The following is a 24,361-nucleotide window of genomic DNA, read 5'->3' as shown; positions in this document are numbered from 1 at the left end:
ACATCATTTTTTAAGAAAGGCAAGCACTAAAAAGTATAAAGAAAGTTCTTAAGCTACCTTTTTTCAGAATTTTTCACATTCATAGGTCATTTTAAACATTCATCAACACTTTATTACCAACATGGAGTATAAGTTAATGATATGCAAAGTTTTAAACCTCTTATATTCAACTAGAGGATCTGTTAGCTTTGAAAGCAGTAAATAATAATTCCACTTACTGAATTTTAAATAGGATCTACACGTTGAATTTTCGTGTAGGGTACATAAAGCATTTTGTGTTATGCTGTGCAACTTGATGTTCTGAGATTGCAGTAACCTTTTAGCATTTAACCTAAAGCCTCTTCCTTATTTTAATATGGAGTATTTCCTCCCTTTTAATTGCTAACATGTTTTTCAAATATTTACAAATTATTTTTAAGGTGCTAATTGGCACTAGAATAACTGATGGCTGGTAAACTCTTGGGATCAACATTAACTTAATGCAAATCCATAATAAATTTTTGTATCCTGGCCTGGAATTGCTGGCATTTGTGTGTTAAATGCATCACTAGTCTAGCAGTAAAATACATAAAACAGCAGCAGGCACTTTTAGTATTTACATCACCAGAGTCTCAGGATGCCAGCTCTTGGGTCCGTTGGCTCTGACAGAAATTGATAGAGTTTTTTGTAGTATTGTAAATGTTATTGTGAGGGTCTAATTATTATTATTATTATTTTTAAACAAAGCATTCCCTATTTATGTGTTTCAGTGTTTGGTTTTTTTTTTTTTTTTTTTAAACTTCTTCTAAAACCCTTAAATTTGATTAATGTAAACTTTTGTATCTCACGCTGGCTTTTTCATGACTGCAGTGAAGGACTGAAGGTTGATTTATGGTGATTTGCACATTCTTCTAAGTCATCGCCAGGATCTCATCCAATATATGTTTGTTTTAAAGTATGGCCACATAGTTTAGTTTTTTAGTTATATTATGTAGTGTCATTTTGTGGGGTGTTTTAGTATTTGAAGTGCTGCTTTACGTAAAGGCATAGTCACTTCAAGTTATTACTGATAAAAGTTTCAGTAGGTTTCATTATTATGTTCTAACTCGTGGCCTGGTGCAAGTAATTCATGCCTGGGGTAGAGGGTCCCCTTAGCCCAGCCTGCACCCTCTCCAATCGGGGATCCCTCGGATATCCCTCTCACAATCCTGGACCGCTGGCTCTTAATCACTTGCCTGCCTGCCTGCTTGACCCTTTAACTAGTGTGTAAATTCAGTGCATTTTAGGAGATGTACATGTTTTTACTACAGAAAAAGCAAAAGTGTACAATGGGGGCAAGGAGTGGCCAGCCTTCCACACTGTGCAGAAGACCTGTGTAATCAACTACTCACTCATGCCATCACATATCATCTGACTTCATATTGTGGGTTGTGGGCTATTTTTGTCAGGGTTCAAAATGAAAGTAATTCTCAACTGTATAAAGAGAATACAGGAGCTGTGGATAAAAGAATGTTTTGTTTGTTTTTGACTTAATGGGTTTCATCATAAAATGTTAGCTTTTAGATGACCTGGGTTGTCAAGTGCCCTAGGTCAAAGGCAGTCATCAGAGTTTTGCTGCTATACAAACCCATAGCATACCCCAATAAGGCTCTTAATTCAGAGGGTTTCTCATGTGGAAACAGCACTATTGCAAGCAATTTCCAAGGTATTGGATTTTCAAAGATGCTACAATAAATGTATTAAAGAAAAATACATTGGATTGAACTTTCTATTGTTGTTGGAGGATGCCAACAAAAACATTAAAAAACTTAACTATTGAGTTGTGCGTTATCTGATGGTTGCAGTATAGTTTTCCTGCTCCTGCCCATCCTCCTTAGAGGTGCTTTGGTAGTTTGATTAGTTGGACACAGCAGAAATAAGAATGAATATGCCTGGATTATTACTCTCTGAGTAATTCAGGGTTGACTTTTTATAATATATTTTTATTGATTTCAGAGAGGAAAGGAGGAGGAGATAGAAACATCAATGACAACAGAGTATCATTGATTCACTGACTCTTACACGCCTCCTACTGGGGATCAACCCAGTAATAACTGCAACCCAGGCATATTCCCCTGACTGGAATCAAACCTGGGGCCCTTCTGTCAGCAGGTTGACGCTCCATCCACTGAGCCAAACAACCAGAGCCAAGGCTGACTTTTGAGAATGATGAACAGAAAATTATATTAGGAATGTGATAAAGACCAAAGGAATACTTGATGGAAGTGACAAACATTTAAAGCATTTACAAAAGTAAAGCCCATCACAAGCTGCCTCTGCTGTGGCTCTTTCTTTAGTTCTTGCCCTAGGTCTGGGAAACAGTGAGAAGACTGGCACTTCCCATTTAGAAGACTAGTGTTGAGGAACTTTCTTCATAAGCCACATTCAGACTACTTACTATAGGGTAAAGCCAATGCTATTTGGGTAGTGAATTTCATGCTACTTTAAATAGTAGAGAAACTTCTATAGAAAGCAAGATAGAAAAATGAAAAGAGGGTACAAATAGTTTTTGACTTATAGAACCCTGAGTTCTAGCTTTAGTAAATGTTATTGCTTTCAAATAAGTTTATTATATAAAAATAAATTTATTTATTTGCTTGCTTTTAAGAGAAAACCATAATCAGCAATCAGCATTTTCTCATGGATTTTATGAGAGAAAGAAAGAGAGAGAGAGAGAAAGAGAAAGAGAAAGAGACAGACAGACACTAGGGAGGGAGGGAGAGAAATATCGATGTGAGAAAGTCACATTGATTGGTTACCTTGGTTGCCTCTTGCATGTACCCTGACTGAGGCCTAGGTGTGAACCTGCAATCCTGGTAAGTGTACTTAACCAGGAATTGTGGGCCGATGTTCTAACCTCCTTGCAACACTGGCTGGGACTGCTTATATATTGTAATAGCTGTCCTACTACAATATATGGATGTATAGTGATTAATGTAAAGTATTTAAAAGTTTTAGTAGAATTATTACAAATATTTTTTCTTTCAATGTTTATGTTGATAGGTTCTTCTTGACATCTTGTCCATATGTTTATCTTTGCCGACAAGTGCTTTTGAGCATCAGTGGTGTTTGAACATTGTCTCTCATTTACATGAGGAAATGCCACTTTGAGAAGATTCCACCTTACAACTTGATTCATAGAGTTAAGTTCTCTCTCTCTCCTATCTAGACTCTTCTGATTGGGAAGCTGGAATTTTGGTACATTGAATTCCTGTCCATTCATTTTCCTAGCTTTTCCACACTCAGGTCCTGTTCATTCCTTCTAGCTTTTGGTGTGCAGGGGCCTTATCCATTCATCATTATAGCTTTGGCAGCTTGGTGTACGGAATTTCTCCTGTGCCATATTGCCCATTTAAGGAGGCACCCTGTTGCTCTGATTGAGTGTCTAAGGTAACACTACTGATCATTGCTCCAAGATACCTTCCCTTTTCCGAAAGGAAGAGAAACCTGCAGTCTCAGCTCTCTCCTGGTTTTGCTTCTGATTTCCATACTTGATCCAGATTTAGACTGGAGAGCTTTTCTAAACTCATAGTCACTGCCACTCAGTAACATTTCTTTAGCCTTCAACTCCCTTTCATTCCCAGTTGTCTACTGGGAATCATATATATTGAATATCTGATAGTTTTATCTGAAACTGAATATTGTTTTTTGTCCCAAAGTTGGTCCTGTGCTTGCCTTTGCCCAGTTACCCACACCACAAACCAAGCATCTCAGATTCATCCCCTTTCATGCTGCCGCCCACTCACCATGTAACAAACTCTTTTAAATAAGTCTCTGTCTGTATTTTAACAATTATACATTTTAATTGTCTTTTCACTCCACTGGGCTTTCCATTAATTTAGACCTTCATGACTTCTTTATTATCACACAAACGAGCTAGGAGTGTTTACCTTTTTGTCCTTTATTCTTGAAACCTGCAGAATAAATGCAACTTAAATATATGTGCATTCAAGGGTGAAGCCTCTTTTGGATAACCCCAATCTCTTAAAATTCTCTCAAGTGAGAATTATACTAGCTAACATTGTTTGAGTACTTGCTATTTTCAGGAACTATTCTGAGCAATTTGTTATAATTAAAGAAGATAACAGATAACACTTATCATATGCCGTCCAGTACTAAGACTTCTGTTAAAAAAAAACTGCTCAGGTTTACACAACTGGTAAATTGTGTAAACTGGACTCACCTTGGGGAACCAATTCAAGATTAGCAACCTCATGGTGGAGTGTACCGCAGGTGACAGGATACATGTGTCTCTATCTCCACTGTTCAGGTCTTCTATTTTCCTGTGAGATAATAAATGACAGGAAAGTACAGGCATTGCTTTCCTCAAATGTATTTCCCTAAAAATTAAGTTTCCAAACTTTTTGTGTTTGGCTTAATCCATTAGATGTCATTTTATTTAAAAAGATTTGCATTAAATTTCACTCATAAAGCGATTTGTGGATTGGGGGAAATGTTTAACTTGTAACATTTCTTTTACTTGTGAAATACAAGGGATAAATGATTTGCACACAATTAGTATTTATTCTCTGCTTTCCTTTTGAAAAAACATTACTAAAGAGGTTATACAGTTGAAGAGTTGTTATAATGAATTTAATTATTTGTTTTCTGAATAACCCTGCCAACTGATTAAAATTAACCTAATTTAATCAGTATTGTATTCCATACTAAAGGTAATTTAGGCTAATGTCAAGAACATTTTTATCTTTGTAGAAGGTATTGAAATAACTAATGTCACAAAAAAAGAAGTCAGAAAATGTTTGAAGTTTTCCTTCCTTGCCTCTGGGATTTTGTAAAGCTCAATTTTCCTTTTTGCATGCAGATTAAACTGAAAGGCATTTTGTAATATAACATTAGCACTTTTCACCATTTCTTTGTTCAGTTCTTTATTTGTATCATGGTGGACTCACAGATACTTAGTTTATTTCTGGGTTATGATTTATTTAGTTGTTCACAGGTTATCCCAGCTTTGGCCATTGGGATCCTCTTCAGGTTGTTACCCAATTCTCTTTGATGTGCCTCCATCATTTTTGAGTGCATCACATGAGTCCAAGCTCATCATGTTTTCTATCTGCCCCAGTCCTGGAGCTATTTTTCTAAGGAGCCTAGTTTATTTATTGGAGAATGGTAATAGAAACCAAGATCTGGGTACTTGTGTTCATTGGTACTGGGTGTTATTGATTCTATCGGGTCCAGTAATAATTAATGTCGTTTTCCAACATTCGTTTAAAATCTTGCTTGGCGTTGACTTGTATTGACATAACCTTCAAACACGTGGTATCTACAGAACGTGTGAAGTGCAATTAACAAGTTTTGCTTGAAAAAGTTTGTGTTTGGTTTGGTTTTTGTTGCAAAACTAGGGCTAAGAAGATGGCGGATGAAGAGCATATTCGGCACTGCATGCTTTACGAGTTCCAATTAGGAAGAAAAGCAAGTGAGGCTGCAAAAAACATCTGTAGTGCTCTTGGTCAAGATGCAGTTAGCGCCAGAAAATGCCAGCGTTGGTTTGAGAAATTTCGCTAGGGAAATTTTTCGTTAGATGACAAGAGTGGTCGAGGCCATGTGTCCAAATTTGATCAAGAAGCTCTTCAAGCTCTTTTGGTGCAAAATCCTCAAATTACCCAACAAGAGCTTGCGACAACTTAAAAAAAACAATTTCCAATCAATTGCGTGCACTTGGCAAAGTCCAAAAGTTTGGAAAATGGGTTCCTCATGAGTTGACCGACAACAACCGTAATCAAAGAGTCACAATTTGCAGTTCGCTCCTCTCTCGTCAAAACCATTTGCCGTTTTTAGAGCAAATTGTTACAGGAGATGAAAAATGGGTGCTGTATGTTAATTTGAAAAGGCGGCCTCAATGGTTGGACAAAAATGAGGCTCCGCAGCCCACGCCAAAACCTGACTTGCATGTGAAAAAAGTGATGTTGTGTGTTTGGTGGAATTTTAAAGGAATTCTTCGTTATGAACTTTTACCATCTAACCAAACCATTACAAGTGCAGTGTATAGTGCCCAATTGGAAAGGTTAGCCCAAGCTTTAAGAGAAAAAGAACCCGTGCTGATTAATCGGAAGGGCGTAATTCTTCACCACGATAACGCACGACCGCATACTGCAAGAATCACTGCTAAAAAACTGCGCCAGTTGGAATGGGAAGTTCTCCCTCAACATGCATATTCTCCTGATATTGCCCCTTCCGATTACCATTTGTTTCGTTCTTTGCAAAACTTTCTTCTTGGAAAAAAATTTAATAATGAAGAATGCCTCAAAAATGCATTGACCGAATTTTTTGCATCAAAATCACAAGAATTTTACAACAGAGAGATTAAAATGCACAAGTAGTAGAAAACAACGGCAACTATATTGTTGATTAAATTTTGTTGTATTGTTTAAATACATTCGATTTAAAAAAGTATTAGAAAACAACATTAATTATTACTAGACCTAATAGGATCTGGTAGTAGATGAAACTAAGAAATACATTTTTTTTTTTTTTTGCCACACATGCATTAACATCCATTTATACTCATCTGTCAGTCGACTTACCTACTTACCTACCTACCTACCTACTTATAAAAACCATGAGTTCATATTAATGCTTTTAGTTCTAACCTAATATCAAAGAGTGCATTTTCTTATTTGTATCTTTAGTTTTGACAGTAAGAATTTGGCTCCCATTATCCCAAATATTTTTCTTTTTCATTTATTGCTGGTGTGTGTGTGTGTGTGTGTGTGTGTGTGCGTGCGCGCGCGCGCGTGTGTGTGTGTGTGTGTGTGTGCTTGCACGTGAGCATGGTAATAGTAGTGGTTATGGTCTTAGTAGTGTGAGAATTTATAAACTATACACTTGTAAGAAATAAATTTACTAACCAGAATACAGTTATTTCTAAGGCAGTTCTTATTGTCATTTGCTTCACATTAAACAGTGAAAAAGTTTTTCAAAGTCACTCAGTTTATATCTTCCCTAACACCTTCAGTTGGTTGAATTTTTCATTGGTAACATATTAGGTTTATTTGTATTCCATTTTAGATTATCCTGCTCTGTGGTTGATTTCAATTATTTATTTGTGTTTTAGGTATTTGGATTATTATGATGGTTCTGAGAGCCACTTACAGAAGTATCACTGCACTAGTATTTCCATTATCATTATCATTCTTTCTCTACCTCTCTTTCACCCCTATTTCTACTAACTCATTGTAGGCAATAAATTTCATTTTATATCTTTCCTACATTTCTATCTCTCTTAGTATTCTGTGACATTAAAACATTTTTATTGTTTTTCACCCATATAATTTTGGATATGAAATGCACAACTTAGAAAGGAAAAAAGTAAAGCATCAAAATTCAGGGAAAGACAATTTCTTGAAGTTTTGCTTCCTAAAACATAACATTGCTAGTAGTATAAATATCAGTACTGCTTCTTTGTCAGAGTAATGGAAATGCCTTGGTATATAATATCCCCTTTACCTTTCTTTTCCAGCTGGTAGCAGTGTTTGATGAACAAGATCCACATCATGGAGGTGATGGCACCAGTGCTAGCTCCACAGGCACCCAGAGTCCAGAGATATTTGGCAGTGAGCTTGGCTCCAACAATGTTTCAGCCTTTCAGCCTTATCAAGCAACAAGTGAAATTGAGGTCACACCTTCAGTCCTTCGTGCAAGTAAGCGACAGTTCTTTCTTTAATGCACATTTTATCTTAAATTACAGGCATGCCAACTTTTATTATCCAGCCATGAACCTGTGAATGGGATTTTATAGAAATAGTTTTTATAAAAATTGATTAAGTTTATAATCAGAACAAATGTATTTTGCAAAAGAAATAGGCAAGGTTCTTTACATTTACATAGATTGTTCTTATTTTACTTTGGACTGGTAGACTTTTAATTGTTCACTAAAAGTATATATTTAAAAGCCTAATATGCTAAGTGTCTGACCACTCAGTTGATCGTTCGACCAGTTGCTATGATGCGCACTGACCACCAGGGGGCGGACACTTTGACAATAAGTCAGCTTGCTGCTGTGATTTGGCTGATTGGGACTAGGTGAGAGGGGCTTGACACACCCTGGAGTCAACCTCTCTCAGTGGTCCCTCCCCAGCCTCTAAAATATTTCTTCTAATGAATTTCTTTTAGTGTGCACACATTCATGCATTGGGCCTCTAGTATTAGTAGAAGAGTTAATTTCCTGAATTTTTCTTTCATATAGTTCTAACAGAAATAACTAAAGAGCTTTACATTGAAATAAAATATAGCATGTTTGATTGCCAGTCAACTTGGTTATAACCATTACTTGAACTTTGTTGAACAGGAGGAGAGACCTCAAGGCCATAATTATCTTCAGAGATCTGGAAGAGATGTATTAGAATGCCATCTCAAGGAAAGAAAACATAGGATAGAGAGAGTTTATATTAGGAATCCTAGGACCCAGAGTACGGTAGTTCCAGTACACTTGCTTGAAGAATTCTGTCAGTCATTCTTAAAAGGTTACTCAGAAAAGTGAGTAACTTTGCTGGAAAATATGTTTAGGTTTTTTTTTTTTTTTTAATTGTATAATCTTACTAGATGCCAGTGCATGAAAATTCTTGCACTGGAGGGGGGTCCCTCCACCCAGCTTGCCCCCTCTCACAATCTGGGATCTATCAGGAGCAGAAAGCAACCCGGCATTCAGGGGAAAGTGACACCCCCATCATGCCTCTCCTGCTGCCACTGCTGGCAATGCAAGTGTCAGCCACCGTCTGAGGCTTGCCTGTGCCTTGGGCTGGCCCTGGGTGGATGAGGGGACTGAGGGACTCAGGTGCTCAGAGTATTGTAGAAATAATATTTAATTATAGTACATAAATAATGTTACTAAAATTTTTCATGTTGAATTTTCTTGGGGCAAAATATTTTAAAAGATGAGGCTTAAACTATGTATAGTATACTAGATAATATATAAATGGTGTACAGGTTACCTTATTTTGTTTCCTGTTTTTAAAAACATGTTTTATTGATTTTAGAGAGGATAGGAGAGGGAGAGAGATAGAAACACCGATAAGAGAGAAATATCAACATCTGTTGGCTACCTCCTGCACTCACCCTGCTGGGGATTGAGCTTGCATCCTGGGCATGTGCCCTGATAAGGAATTGAACCAGGACCTCTTGGAGCATGGGGTGACATTTAACCACTGAGCAACACATGCAAGAGTAAGCCTTCTTTTCCCTGGCTGCTGGCACTGACTTCCCTCTGGCATCCAAGCCCCAGGCTTCCCTTGCAACCCCAGCTTTATCTGGAAGGATGTCTGGAAGGACATCTGGTCTAATTAGCATATCATGCTTTTATTATTATAGATATACCAACTCATTAAATCTGTGCTTTAATCCTTATCTGCTTAGAATAAGCATGTGTATAAAGTAGATTGCATTTAAATAAAAATTCAATTATACATATTCAAGTACCTGAGGTTTAGAATATAGTGGTTGTATGTGAATAATTACATCCTAATGTACATTATTAAATACAGAATTTTTTTGTTACTGTTACAGTTTTTTTTCTCATCCTATGTAATAAAAGGGTAATATGCAAATTGACCATCACTCCAACACATAAGATGGCTTCCCCCATGTGGTCAAAGATTGCTGCCCTATGTGGACACAATATGGCCACCATAAGATGGCCTGCAGAGGAGGGTTGTTGGGAGTGACCAGGCCTCCAGTGGAGGACAGTTGGGGGAAAGAGGGGGCAGGCCTGAAAAGGGGGAGGAGGGGCAGTTGAAAGGGACCAGGCCTGCAAGGGAGGGCAGTTCAGGATGACCAGGCCTGCAGGGGTAGGCAGTTGGAGGTGATCAGGCCAGCAGTGGAGGGGAGGTTGGAGTGACCGGGCCATCAGAGGAGGGCAGTTGGGGGAGACCAGGTCAGCAAGGGAGAGCAGTTGGGGGCAACCAGGCCTGCAGGGGAAGACAGTTAGGGATGACCAAGCCTGAAGGGGAGGGCAGTTGGGGTTGACCAGGCTGGCAGGGAGGAGAGTTAGGGGCAACCAGGTTGACAAGGGAGTGCAGTTAGGGTGACCGGGCCAGCAGAGGAGGGTAGTTGGAGGCAACCAGGTCTGCAGTGGAGGGGAGTTTGTGGGAGACCAGGCCTGAAGTGGAGGACAGTTGTGGGAGAACCTAGGCCTGCAGGAGAGGGCAGTTGTGGGACCAGGCTCCAGGGGAGGATAGTTAGGGGCAACCAGACTGGCAGGGGAGGGCAGTTAGGGGGACCAGGCTCCAGGGGAGGATAGTTAGGGGCAACCAGACTGGCAGGGGAGGGCAGTTAGGAGTGACCAGGCTGGCAGGCAATCAGGCCAGCAGGGGAGCAGTTAGGCATCTATCAGGCTGGAGAGGAGTGGTTAGGGGGTGATCAGGCTGGCAGGCAGAAGCAATGAGGGGCATTAAAGCAGAGGCAGGGAAGTGGTTGGGAGCCAGCCAGCAGTCTTGGATTGTGAGGGGCCATCTTTGACCACATTGGGGCAGCCATCTTGTGTGTTAGAGTGACATCAATTTACATATTCCTCTTTTATTAGATAAGATGGTACCTATATAATAAAAGGTTAATGTGCAAATCAACCAAATGGTGGAACAACCAGTCACTATGACATGCACTGACCACCATGGAGCAGAGCAGGCACCGAACACAGGAGCTGCCCCCTGGTGGTCAGTGCACTTCCACAGGGGGAGTGCCGCTGAGCCAGAAGCCTTGAGCCAGGCTCATGGCTGGTGAGAGCAGTGGCTGTGGCAGGAGCCCAGGCTGTCAGTTGGACATTGCCTAAGGACTCCCGGATTGTGAGGGGGTGAAGGCGGGGCTGAGGGACACCCCCTTTCCCCACCTAGTGTACCAGGCCTCTAGTTAAAAAACAAAGACTCTAGGAAATGTTACTAGAGTTACCTAAAGGGCCCTGTGGTCAAGTTTAGGCTCCCATTGCCCCAAGAGGGACAATTGAAACATGAATAAAGATAGTAACAGCAGAAAGTTCATGCATTCATAATGATAGTAAGTAAGCAAGTTGTGGAAAAAATGCTAGTGAAACAACTTTTAGTAATTGGAAAACATAAAATCAGCATCTATGGTGCATTTCATTTATAAATGGTATTATTGATTAACCAAATGGTAGATGAGGAGAGGTTTCTTTTTATAGATTTGACTAGAGGCCTGGTGCACAAAATTTGTGCATGGGGGCGGGGGTTGTCCCTTAGCCCAATCTGCACCCTCTCCAATCTGGGACTCCTCAAGGGATGTTGATGATTGCTTATTTAGGTATTGGGCCTAAATGGACAGTCGGACATCCCTCTCACAGTCCAGGACTACTGGCTCTCAACTGCTCACCTGCCTGTCTTCCTGATTGCCCCTAACCGCTTCTGCCTGCCAGCCTGATCACCCCTAACCACTCTATTGCCAGCCTGGTCACCCTCTAACTACTCTGCTGCCAGCCTGATTGCCCCTAACTGCCCCCCCTCCCCCCTGCAGGCCTGGTCACCCCTAACTGCACTTCCTTGCAGGGTTGATCACCCCCAACTGCCTTCCCTTGCAAGCCTGGTCCTTCTCAACTGCCCTCCCTTGCAGACCTGGTGCCTCCCAACTGGCCTGGTGCATGAGTAGTGGCCAGCTGGTTTGCCCTGAAGGGTGACCCAGATCAGGGTGGGGTTTCCCTTGGGTGTGGGGCAGCTTAGGCGAGGGGTTTGTGGTGGTTTGCAGGCCAGCCACAGCCCCTGGCGACCCAAGCAGAGGCCCTGGTATCTGGGATTTATTTATCTTTTACAATTGAAACTTTGTAGTCTGGATTGAAGGCCTGAGCCAACCAGGGCTGCAGAAGCTTGGCTTCCTCTATCACTCAGGGCAACCATAGCCTCCTGTTCTTCCAGCTCAGTGTCTGCTGCCATTTTTGTTGGCATTTATTTACCTTCTACAGCTCAGTGTCTGCTGCCATTTTTGTTGGCATTTATTTACCTTCTATAATTGAAATTTTGTACCCTTGAGTGGAGGCCTCGGCCAGTCATGGTATGTGGAAAGCTTGACTTCCTCCATTGCCAGGGAAACCCAAGCCTCACACCTGTTCTCTGTGGCTGCAGCCATGTTGGTTGGGGTTAATTTGTATACTCATTCTGATTGGCTGGTGGGCGTGGCTGGTAGGTATAGCAGAGTGTGGTTAATTTGCATATCACTCTTTTTATTAGATGGGATGAGTCAGGGGTCCTGTCCCTAAGCAGGTCCGCCTAGACTAGTGTGTGGATTCTTAACTTCATGAAGGAAAGATTTCACCATATGAGTCCAGGTTACTATGAGGGTACATTTGTTAAAGTTGGGGACGGTAAAGCAAAAAGGAAATTAGCATAGAAGAAGCAACAGGATAGCCTAGACTGGTTACTTTGGCTCACTGGGAAGTCAGAGAAAAGGGCGGCTTGAACACATTCAGAAGGTTACCCCAGGATGAGTTGCTGCTGCTCATTGCTTCCCTTGTTATAAGTCTTGTGGGTACCTTTTTAGTTTTGGAGATGCCAGGGGTATGCTGCCCAGATGGAGAATGCAGGCTGGGTTCTTTGTCTTGAAGGTTTTTAGACGTCTCTTATAGGCTGCAATCTTAGGGGAGTTTTTAGGAAAGGGTTTTAGCAGAATATTTATCAGTTTTCTAGGTGTTCTTTTTCAGGATCTTGGTGTCTACTCATTGGTCAATGCTAGAGGTCATTAATAATTGCAGCTGGTCCTGGTGTCCTACACCTAGTTTTGATGCTTTTCTGGGCATGGAGCTGGAATACATTTGAGGCCTAGATAATTGTTTCTAGGGAAGTGACCGGTATCCGCTGTAAATTGCTCTTCCAGTTTGTTCATCTACCTCAGTTTCCCCATTCCACTTGTCCTGGCTTAGTGGCCTATCTCAGAAATATTCCAGCTAATAAGTGAAAAAGTAATGATAGAATTAGAATATCACTATTTTACAACTTTTGTTGAAACAGTGGATCTACACATTGATCCTTAATTACTGCTAATGTAAAATCCTATCTAATAAGAGTAATATACAAATTAACCATTGCTCTGATACAAAGATGGTGATGCTCATAGCTATAAGAAGGCAGTGCCCAGTCCCCACAGCCCTGACAGAGTCCCGCAGTCCTGGGTGGGTGGCCTCTGAGAGCCAGCAGCATCAGTGGCCTGACAGAATACTTGTTTTGTCTCTGTGGTGATGAGGCAAGCATCCTGCCCTTGCCTCAGAGAGCCTCTTGGCCGTGTAGATCCTCTGGTCAGCAGGCATGGAGCGATCAGGCCCCGCAGAGAGCAGATAACCATGGAGAATTGGCCTATACCAACCAGGCTCCCGGATTGCAGAGGGCTTCGCTGAGGGCTTCACTGAGGGCTCCCAGATTGGAGAGGGTGCATGTTGGGTTGAGGGAACCAACCCCTGTGCACAAATTTCATGCACCGGGCCTCTAGTGTTATTATAAATTAAGGCATTGTATTCCTGATGGAGAAATACACACTTAGGAAGTGGTCTTAACAATAGAAACCTATGTCTCTTCAAACATCTAGATCCAACTGCCAATTTATAGGAAATACAGAACCCTGGGAAACATGTTAATACCATCGGGTTGCAATCAGCCAGGACAATACTGTGGAAATGACACAAGACAAATGACTCAAATTCTTGAATAGATCATTCGCAAGGAGGGAAAACAGAGAATTTACAGATTAAGACATTTAGGAGGCAAAGAATCCAATCATAATGTGCAGATCTTGTTTCAATCTCAATTTAAATAAAACTTAAAACAACATTTATATGCTGAAGGAGAGTTGAATGCAAATTGGGAGTTATTAAACATTTTTTAAAGAGTCTTTATATTTTAGTGATTCTTAATGAAATATGTGTGGTGGAAATTATTTATTTAGAATTTGCTTTAAAATAAAGCAGGCTGTGCAAGTTGGGAATGGATACTTCAGTGGATACATGAGGAGTTAGTATATTATTCTGTCTACTTTTGTATGTATTTAAAACCACTATTAAAGGTTTTTGTTTGTTTTAGGAAATACATATATATGACACATTTCTTTAACACTTTGAAAATTTACTTTATTCTTTTTTCCTTCTTGAGATTATATTTTTTCATTTCATATAATTCAGAATTTTAACCTAATATATTTTAAGCTTGAATGTATTTTGTTGGCCATGATTTTATATTTCTATGAAACAAAGAATATATATTGCAATTTTTAACTCTTAGATTTTCTATAAAATGTAAATGTACTGTGTGACCATTATTAGTGTACAAGTGATCAAAATATCATAAGTATAAAATTTAAAATTTTTGCTTATAAATGAAGAATATTCAAATGAGAACTATTTGTTATTCAGAGATTTCCACACAAGGGTACCAGCCACTATTACTTGCATTTGGCAGAGGCTCAAAGCAGGCAGAGGAATGGGAAAGGTTTTTAGCTGGGAGAAAAAGAGAGGGTAGGGAGTAGGTTTTAGGTGTGCCCTGACTGGAATCTGTAAATGGGCATTCTAAAAGTGGGTTATCTTTTGTGATTGGTTAAGGGTGCATTTTTGGCTTTTTCTGGTTGTTCTTAATTTTGAAGAAGCGTAAAGCATTAGGTAAGTTGTCAGTTGTAAATACGGTCCTGGCTGTTTTCAGCTGATTATTACAGGGCTATTGTTTGGCTTCTGAGCTGCTTGCTGCAGATCATAATAGTCTAACACCCTGAACTGGCTACTGTAGGTAGCAGGCTGGCTTCCTAGGCTGGTCTCCCCAGATTGTGGATAGATTTCTGTCCTTTGCATAGATTGGGCACTGTCCATTTTTATATTTAGTCTGATAAATTATAAAAGTTATTTTTATTACAAATGTATTTCTTTAAGATGGGATTTCCTCCTCCCTTAGTACTGTCATCCAGTGAAAAATATTAAATATTTGTAGACTAAGAAATCTTTTTTATAGACATAAATAGAAGGAAGTAGATGGAGTTTTATTATAACCTGATTACCTAATTCTTATAACTCCTGCCAAGGGGGGAATGTCAAGTATCAGTTATTCTTCAACACAAATTATTTTTATTGATATGTCAGAAAACAGACAACCAATTGCCTAATGTCAAAAGGAATGAACTGGAAACTAGCTGACTGGCAAAAGGATTTGTTACTCTGAGTCATTTACTTTCTCAACAGGTCACTGTATAAAATGTTCCTTTGCTTGGCATTCTGTAAGTTTTTATGTGCTGTTGTACATTGCGTCAATTGTAAGATGCAGGTTAGGTAATACTTATTTTGTATCTCATAATTTTTAATTAAAAAATTATTTTAACTAGAGGCCCAGTGCATGAAAATTCATGCACTGGAAGGGAGGGGGTGTCCCTCAGCCCAGCCGGCATGCCCCCTCTCACAGTCCAGGAATCCTCAAGGGTGGGAGGCAACCTGGTGATCAGGGGAATGTGATGCCCTCCTCATACCTCTGCTGCTGCCACTGCCAGCAGCACAAGCCTCGGGTGGCCCTGGGCAGTTGGGCAGCTGCCACTGAGGGTTGCCTGTGCCTTGGGCCTGCCCTGGATGGCTGGGGGGCTGAGGGCGGGTTAGGCTGCACAGTGTGCTTGCCACTCCCCTGGCTGGCTGAAAGGAGTGGAGGACTCAGGTGGGGCTGAGGGGACTGGGCACTGCCATCTTGTGGCTGTGGGCACCACCACCTTTGTGATGGTATGACAGTCAATTTGCATATTCCCTCTTTATTAGATAGAATTTTGTGAAGAAGGAGGACGTGCCTAATTCTTCACAGACCCCCTCCTTCCTTAATACTATCAATAACAAAAAGTACATATCATATAACCTTACATATTTCAATATTTTATTTTTTTCTGTCCTAGGTTAAATTTAATACTTTTTAATAGACCCTAAAATTATTATATTTGTATGATGTGAGAAAAATTAAAACAATGTTTTTCAACTTTCAAAGTTCATTTTTTTCCTTCTGATTTTAAGAGAAATTAAAGCATTTGGACCTTTCTTAAATATATATATATTTATCTATTTTATTTCAGAGAGGAAGGTAAAGGAAAAGATAGAAACATCAAAAACGAGATAGAATCATTGATTGGCTGCCTCCTGCATGGCTTTCCCCCCTGTCCCTTCTTCCATTGGGGACCACGCCTGCATGCAACCCAGGCATGTGCCCTGACTGGGAATGAAACTATTGACCTCCTGGTTCATAGATGATTGCTCAACCATTGAGCAACACTGGCAAACATTGGACCTTTAAAAGTACTATTGACCTTAGCACTGTGCCTCATGAATATGTTAGCCTAGGGCTATTAACAAAGGAAAACTGAGTGGGAAGAACCAGCATTTTACTTGACCTCTTTGTTTGCAGGCGAGTAGAATCATTTTAGGGAATGATGCATATGGAAGGTGAAGCTTTTGACATCAAATCCCTAAACTTCCATATTCTCTGATATGTCTTGGAAAGTCTACCTCATCCCAGGCATAAGCATATTTAAATTTAAAGCTAATTGGTTACCGAGTAACCTACATAAATTTTACTGTATTCAACCAGACTTTTGATAAGTTTGAGTGGGAGTATGTTTGACTTTAGGCTTTTTAAATATGAGTTTACTCTGCAGTCACTCCATTCTAGGATAGTAGTGAAATGTACTCATAGTTCAAACAGAGTACTGAAGATGTCACATCAGTCTGGACATTTGGGCAAGATTAGTAATCTTTCCAGCCTCAATTCTTTAATCTCTTAAGTACCTACCTCATAATTGTTATGAGTAGTAAATGAGATGTTTAGGGTACTAATACATTGCCTGACACATAAGCACTAGATTAGTAGAAGGTTGTAGAATGGTAATGATGATATCTCTTGAATGCAAAGCCACTTATTATTATTTGAAAGGGTTGAGAAGTCACAGAAACCAAATAACTAGAATATGTATTCTCTTTCTTTTTTTAATCCTCACCCAAGGATATTCTCCCATTGATTTTTACAGAGTGGAAGGGAGGGAATTTTGGAAAGAGATTGGGAGAGAGAGGAGAAAGAGAAACATGGATGTGAGAGACACATTGGTTGCCTCCTCCACATTTCCTGACCAATACTGGGGACCTAACTTGCATCTCAGGTACATGCCCTTGACCAGTAGTCTGATGGCCAACGTTCTAACCACTGAGCATGCCTGCCAGGGCAGAACATGTATTCTTGAATATGACATACTGGTCATCTTAGTTAGGTAGGGTGTAGTACTTTTATACAGAATCAAATGGACCCATTTTTCTTTTAATCTCACAATTCGGTGTTAAACATTTAACTGTCTCCAATTTCCGTGTTTACAAATCCAGACTTAAAAAAAAAAATATATATATATATATATATATATATATATATATATATATATATGTATGTATATGTATATGTATAAATATGTATATATATATATAATTTCAGAGAGGAAGGTAAAGGGAAACCTAATGTACTCAGGGCACACATATCCTATGAAATCATTGAGTCCAAGTCCAGTGATTTTTTTTCACTCATTCTTTTTCTTTTTAAATTATCAAGTTTTTTTTATAGAGGTCATATAGTTTGGGTAACCTTGCCTTAGAATGGTGGCTGGATTCCTTTTAACTCGAGAATTCTGATTTTGTTTATTTGTTTAATGTTTGTGCTGGAAGATTCAGGCTGCAGACTCAAGATTCCTTTGCAAGTGGCATATGCCCTTAGTGATGGTAAAATTTCTGGAAATAGTATTGTTATAAATTTTTTGAGTAATGAAGTATCTGATTTAGTGTGTGTGTGTGTGTGTGTGTGTGTGTGTGTATACTGTCTTTTAACATTTAAAAATTTTTCTAAGCTATGTTAATGTTTCAGTTACTTTTTATCCATTATGCAGCTAATTTTTTCTGAAATGGTGCTACTTAATTAATTGGTAAGATTTACTAGCATCCTAACTTTAGATGTAAAAAGGTATCAATAATTGTTATAGAAGGATCATGTTATAAAGTGAGCACTCCTTCCCTTTATGTCTTAATTTTTTTTTTCTTACCCAACAATATGGATATTGATTTTGTCTTACTAGGATATCCAAGATCTCTGATTTAGAGATCTATCTTCTTAACATTAACTGGTATTAGAATAATATATTCTGGATTTGATTTAAATATATATTGAAAAATAGGACTAATATTCCTATTGTGTTTCCTTTTAACTTGTGAAGTGGAGCATGGCATACAAATGATATTCTCAGTATTTCAAATAATTACCTTCTTACTGTGCAAATTCCTTTCAGCATATAAAACTCATCCAGTTTTGTTATAGATGCAATCTGATTATTTCATGTTGACAGGGTCATATATCTATTAATTGGATTGGAGATAGGATACAAAATTGCTGTAATTATTGTAATTTTCTAGCTAATTGCAGGGTTGGTAGTGAATATTTTACTTCTGCAAAATGAAAAACAGTTTTCCATCAGAAGTTGTGTTATGGGGATTCACATATTTTGTTTTATATCTTTGGTGCTTTTTGCCCACAGTATCTCTCTCTTTTCTGTGTGTGTGAGTGAGTGTATGTGTATATCAATCTGTCTCTGACTGTCAGAGTGCTCATTTTCAGGGATCAGTAGAAGCAAGCAAAGACAGAGAGCAGAGTGGTACTCTAATCTGCCTTTGTCCTGGTTTCCACCTTACCTCTATTGTTTATTTATAAATTGGAGTACTCTCCTTTCAAAACTATAGTAAAGGTTAGACGGGTCAGATCCAGTTGGAAGAGTAATTCTTTTATCTGCTCTCTTGTCACCTGTGCTCTTCTTAGAAAAGCTCCCTAAATTGAACATTTTTAAATTAAAATTCAGATTGTGTTTGCAATAAAAATTAAGTGAATTATTGGTCAGGCCACTTAGTATTGTTGTGTGGAGCCTGTTTTGCATATTGTCTCTCCTGTATTTATTTTATTTTTATTTTTATTTTTTTACCTTTATTGAAGCTAAGCAAGCTTTCAGAGCTGAAAGCCCACTTGACATTTTAAAAATAATGGCACAGTCTCCTTAAAACTCAGAAACAATCAGTAAACCTAAATAGGCCAATAGTAAACAGCTGATGGAATAGAAGCAGTAATAAAAACAAAAACAAAAACCTCCCTACAAACAAAAGCCTGGGTCCAGATGGCTTCCCAAGGGAGTTTTACCAAATATTCAAAGAACTATCACCTATACTCCTAACTATTCCAAAAAATCCAAGAGGAAGGAATACTTCCAAGATCTATTTATGAGGCCAGCATTACCTAATTCCAAAACTAGGTACAGATAGTACAAAGAAAGAGAATTACAGGCCAATATTCCTGATGAACATAGATGCTAATATCCTCAAAAGAATATTAGAAAATTGGATCCAACAATACATTAAAAAGATCTTACATCATGTATCGTAAACTATTGAATGAGATACAAGATGCCTTAATGAGCCAATTAATTAGGAGTCATTTATTCCTATGTGACCCAGAGGGAGTTGTATTTTCCAAATCTCTGAGCACCCCACACAGGAAGTTTTTCCGTATTTATACTTTTCAAGTCTCCTTGTTTGCAGATATTACAAAGGGCTCTGTGTGAGTTATTGTTACAGACAGTTATAACCTTGAAAACATAATGAGTTTGTACTTAGCAAAATTATTATCAGTATTAATCTATTAAATTGGATGGCTAGCTTGCAAGGTTAGATAACTAAGTTTATCTTTTTCTATTATTTGAATGAAAAACAAAGTCATTTTACAGAATAACAGACTGTTTTAAAGGACAAAGTTTATAATGACAGAGTTTACAGGACTAGGGACTTTCTAACAATAGCAAAGAGTTTTAAACAGTTGTTTTTTATTTAAGATGGAGGTTACTATGCCTCACATCAAAAAGTGGGATTAATTCCAGGGATGCAAGACTTGCACAATATTTGCAAATCAATAAACATGATACATCACATAAACAATTTGAAAGACAAAAATCTCATGATCATATCAGTAGACACAGAAAAAGCATTTGACAAAATCCAACACCATTTTTTTTATTAAAAACTCTCAGCAAAGTGGGAAAAAGGTATCATATCTCAATATGACAAAGGCCATATATGATAAACCTACATGTACATCATACTCAATGAGCAAAAACAAAAACCATTTTTCCTAAAAACAGAAATAGGACAGGAACGTCTGCTTTCACCACTCTTATTCAACATAGTACTGGTAGTGGTAGCCACAATGATCAGATAAGAAAAAATAAAAGGCATCCAAATTGGAAAGGAGGAAGTAAAACTCTCATTTTCCACAGATGACATGATACTGTCATCATTATAGAGTCTTTAGAAAATACTAAATATCTACCAAAAAACCCCAACTAGATTTAGTAAATCTTTTTGGCAGTGTATCAGAATATAAAATCAATATCCCAAATTGATGGCTTTCTTATACACCAATAATGAATTCTCAGAAAAAGAAACTAAACAATCCTATTTACTATTTCAACAAAAAAATTAAGATATTTAGGAATAAGCTTAATCAAGGAGGCAATAGACCTGTACTCAGAAAATGACAGGTCATTGAAAAAAGAGTACAAGAAGATATAAAGAAGTGGCAGAATATACTATGCTCATGGACTAGTAGAATAAAAATCATTAAAATGTTCATACTTCCCAAGGCAAACTACTGATTCAATGCAATCCCTATTGAAATACCAACAGCATATTTCACAGAGCTAGAACAAATACACCAAAAATTTATAGGGAACCAAAAAAGACCCCAAATAACTACAGCAATCTTGACAAAGAAAAACAAAGTTGGAAGAATCACAATACTAGATTTCAAATTATATTACAAAGCCACTGTAATGAAAACAGTCTAATACTGGCATAATAACTGGCATATAAATCAAAGAAATAGAACAGAGACCCCAGAAATTGGCCCAAGCCATTATGCTCAACTAATATTTGACAAAGGAAGCAAGAGCATACAATGGAGTCAAGATAGTCTTTTCAATAAGTGGTGTTGGGATAATTGGAGAGATACATGCAAAAAAAAAAAAAAAAAAAGAAACCAGACCAGTAACTTACACCATATACAAGAATAAACTAAAAATAGATAAAAGACTTAACTACAAGTTAGGATACTATAAAAATCCTAAAGAAACTATGGGCAGCAAAATCTCAGACATCTCTTGTTTTGTATGTTTATGGATACATCTCCTAGGGCAAAGGAAACTAAGGAGAAAATAAACAGATGGGACTACATCAAAATAAAAAAAGCTGCTGCCCAGCAAAAGTAACCAACAAAATTAAAAGGAAGTCCACTGAATGGGAGAACATATTTGTGGATGATACATCTGATAAAGAATTATTATCCAAAATATATAAGAACTCATATAACTTAACAAAAGGAAGATAAAACAGTCCAATTAAAAAATGGCAAAGGACCAATACTTATCCATTGTAGTCAGTCATACAGATGGCCAAGAGATATATGAAAAAATAATTAAAATCACTGATCATCAGAGAGATGCAATGAGGTATCACCTCACACCTGTCAGAATGACTGCCATCAACAAATGGCAAATGCTGGTGAGTATATGGAGAAAAAGGAACCCTATTACACTGGTGCCACCATTATGGAGAACAATATGACGTTTCCTCAAAAAATTAAGTATGAAACTGCCATTTGATCCAGAGATCCCACTTCTAGGAATATATCCCAAGAAACCGAAAACACCAATCAGAAAGAATGTATGCACCCCTATGTTCATAGCAGCACAATTTACAATAGCTAAGACCTGAAACAGCCCAAGTGCCCATCAGCAGATGAGTGGATAAAAAAGCTGTGGTACAGTTATACCGTGGAATACTAGGCAACAGTAAAAAAGAAGACTCTTTTACCCTTTGAGACAGCATGGAGGGATCTGGAGAGTATCATGCTAATTGAAATAAGTCAGTCAGAGAAAGACAAGTATCACATGATCTTACTCATACGTTGAATCTAATTAATAAAATAAACTGATAAATGGAGTGGATCCAGAGACATGGAAGCATGGAACAGAGAGGAATCTGAAAGGGAAGGCAGGGGAGGGTGGGTGTGAAATAATCAACCAAAGTCCTTGAATGCATATGCATAATCCAGACACAGACAGTACGGTGGTGAAAGTCTTGGGAGTGGGCGGGGGTGGGCTGGAGAGATCTATGGGGTAAAAAGAGGGACATATGTAAACTTTCAACAATAAAGTATTATTGAAAAAAAAGCCAAAACCAGTTTGGATCAGTGGATAGAGCATCAGTCTGCAGACTCAAGGGTCCCAGGTTTGATTCCGGTCAAGGGCATGTACATTGGTTGCAGGCACATCCCCGGTTGTGGGTGTGCAGGAGGCAGCTGGTTGATGTATCTCTCTCATCTATGTTTCTGTCTATCCCTCTCCCTTCCTCTCTGAAAAATCAATAAAATATATTTAAAAAAAAATAACCCCCCCCCCAAAAAAAACAAAACAAAAACCAACAACAAAGTAGCAATTATTATTAAAACCTGTTAACCGGGGAGTTCCCTTTTTAATGACGCAACCTGTAACGGGGGCGTACTCTTTCACTAGGACGTGTCAGTACGTCACGCCTGGAGGACGTAATTTCATATATATATATTTTTTATTTATACTTAATGAAAATAAATGAAATATATATATATTTTCATTTATTTATATATATAAAGCACAAAGGAAAATACAAAATTACAAAAAAAATAGAAAAGAATACTGACAAAAAACTGGACACGTCGAATTAAAAAATTATAAATTTTACAAACAATGATAAAGATTACAAAAAATAGCCGAAACTGGTTTGGCTCAGTGGATAGAGCATCGGCCTTCGGACCTAAAGGTCCCGGGTTCGATTTCGGTCAAGGGCATGTACCTTGGTTGCCGGCACATCACCAGTGGGGGGTGTGCAAGAGGCAGCTGATCGATGTTTCTCTCTCATCTCATCGATATTTCTAACTATCCCTCCCCTTTCCTTCCTCTTTGTAAAAAAACCAATAAAATATTAAAAAAAAAAAGATTACAAAAAATATATACCATCCCTCTCGGGGTTCAACATATATTTCAAGGACGTATTCATACGTCCTACCTGTTCCCGATATTGTTTACATTTGATGTATTTATAGGTCCATCTCGGTTAACAGGTTAAAAAATAAAAATAAAAAAAATAAAAAATAATCCTATATAATAAAAGCCTAATATGCTAAGTGTCTAGTCATCCAGTTGGCCATTCAATCAATCATGTCATACTTTGGTAAGATATGCTAAGGATGCTCAAATGCTTGCTATGACATGCACTGACTACCAGGAGGAAGATGCTCTGAATTGTAGGTGAGCTTACTGCTGGGATCTGGCTGATCAGGACTGAGCGAGACAGGCCGGACATTCCCTGGAGCCCTCCTGTGGTCCCAGCTGGCAAACCTCCTGCATCCCTCTCTGGCCCCAATTATGCACTGGTGGGTTCCCTCGGCCTGGCCTGCACCCTCTCACAATCCGGGCTGAGTGAAACTGCCCCTCCAAGTGCATGAATTTTGTGCACTGGCTCTCTAGTTAAAAAAATAATGGTCAGTACACAGGTGAGTCTGTTTGGAGGGTAGCATATGGGTAGAATGATGCTTCTAAGTGGGTTTGGAAGCTCACTGAGGAAGATGGTAAAAGCAGGCTGATGTTTACTCCCTTTTGAAACACACTGGAGGCGCAGGTGAAAATTGCCGAACCTAATGAGCAATTTGGCAGATAAGACAGTTCTTCAGAAGCTATCAGTTCAGCAGCAGGTGCACTGTCTATGAATGAACCAAATTGTTTGTTCCACAGGACCACATTTAAATACTGTAAATAAAACTCTTTCATTGGTATTTGGTATCACAAAAAAAGCCTTCAGTTTTCCAATTAACCAGCAAAAATCTTATTTTAACTTTGGAAAATTATTTTTAAACTTTTCTGTTCACATGTTTCATCTATAAAGAAGCAAACAAAATTTATTTTCCCTGTATTAGAATATGATACAAGTTAAAAATTAGGCTTTAAAACCAATAATAAAATGTAATTGATCATTTGCTTCATTGGACTAAAACATTCATTTGTGGTCTTTAGGTTGGAACACTCGAAAGTATCTTTATAGTCTTTTTAATGTACTGTGTTATTTATATTTACCCAGGAACCGTTTCCTTCCATTGAGCATATGAAAATTTTGGCATGTGCATATATTCTTCCCACTGTGGCTTTTAGTATATTATTTGGCACAGGAGACATTTGGGAAAGCTTTTCATATCTCTGTAGAATGTTGAAGTCCCTTAGGAAACTTCCAGATCCACAT

The 24,361-nt window shown here is 38.4% G+C and overlaps 1 protein-coding gene across 33 annotated transcripts in view; it reads left to right on the top strand.

Moving 5' to 3' along the window:
- PARD3 (par-3 family cell polarity regulator) overlaps window positions 1-24,361 on the top strand; it is a 569,056-nt gene that overhangs the window by 132,272 nt on the left and 412,423 nt on the right. For all 33 annotated transcript variants that reach the window (XM_045586290.1, XM_036454403.2, XM_036454413.2 and 30 more), the window contains one exon: window positions 7,496-7,676. In XM_045586290.1, coding sequence (XP_045442246.1) covers window positions 7,496-7,676 — 181 coding nt within the window. The remainder of the gene's footprint in view (window positions 1-7,495; window positions 7,677-24,361) is intronic.

Source organism: Pipistrellus kuhlii, unplaced genomic scaffold (genome assembly GCF_014108245.1).
Source record: "Pipistrellus kuhlii isolate mPipKuh1 unplaced genomic scaffold, mPipKuh1.p scaffold_m20_p_1, whole genome shotgun sequence".
NCBI classification, from domain to species: domain Eukaryota; kingdom Metazoa; phylum Chordata; class Mammalia; order Chiroptera; family Vespertilionidae; genus Pipistrellus; species Pipistrellus kuhlii.
The sequence above is the reverse complement of the archived record's forward strand: the minus strand, read 5'-3'. Positions and strand labels throughout refer to the sequence as shown.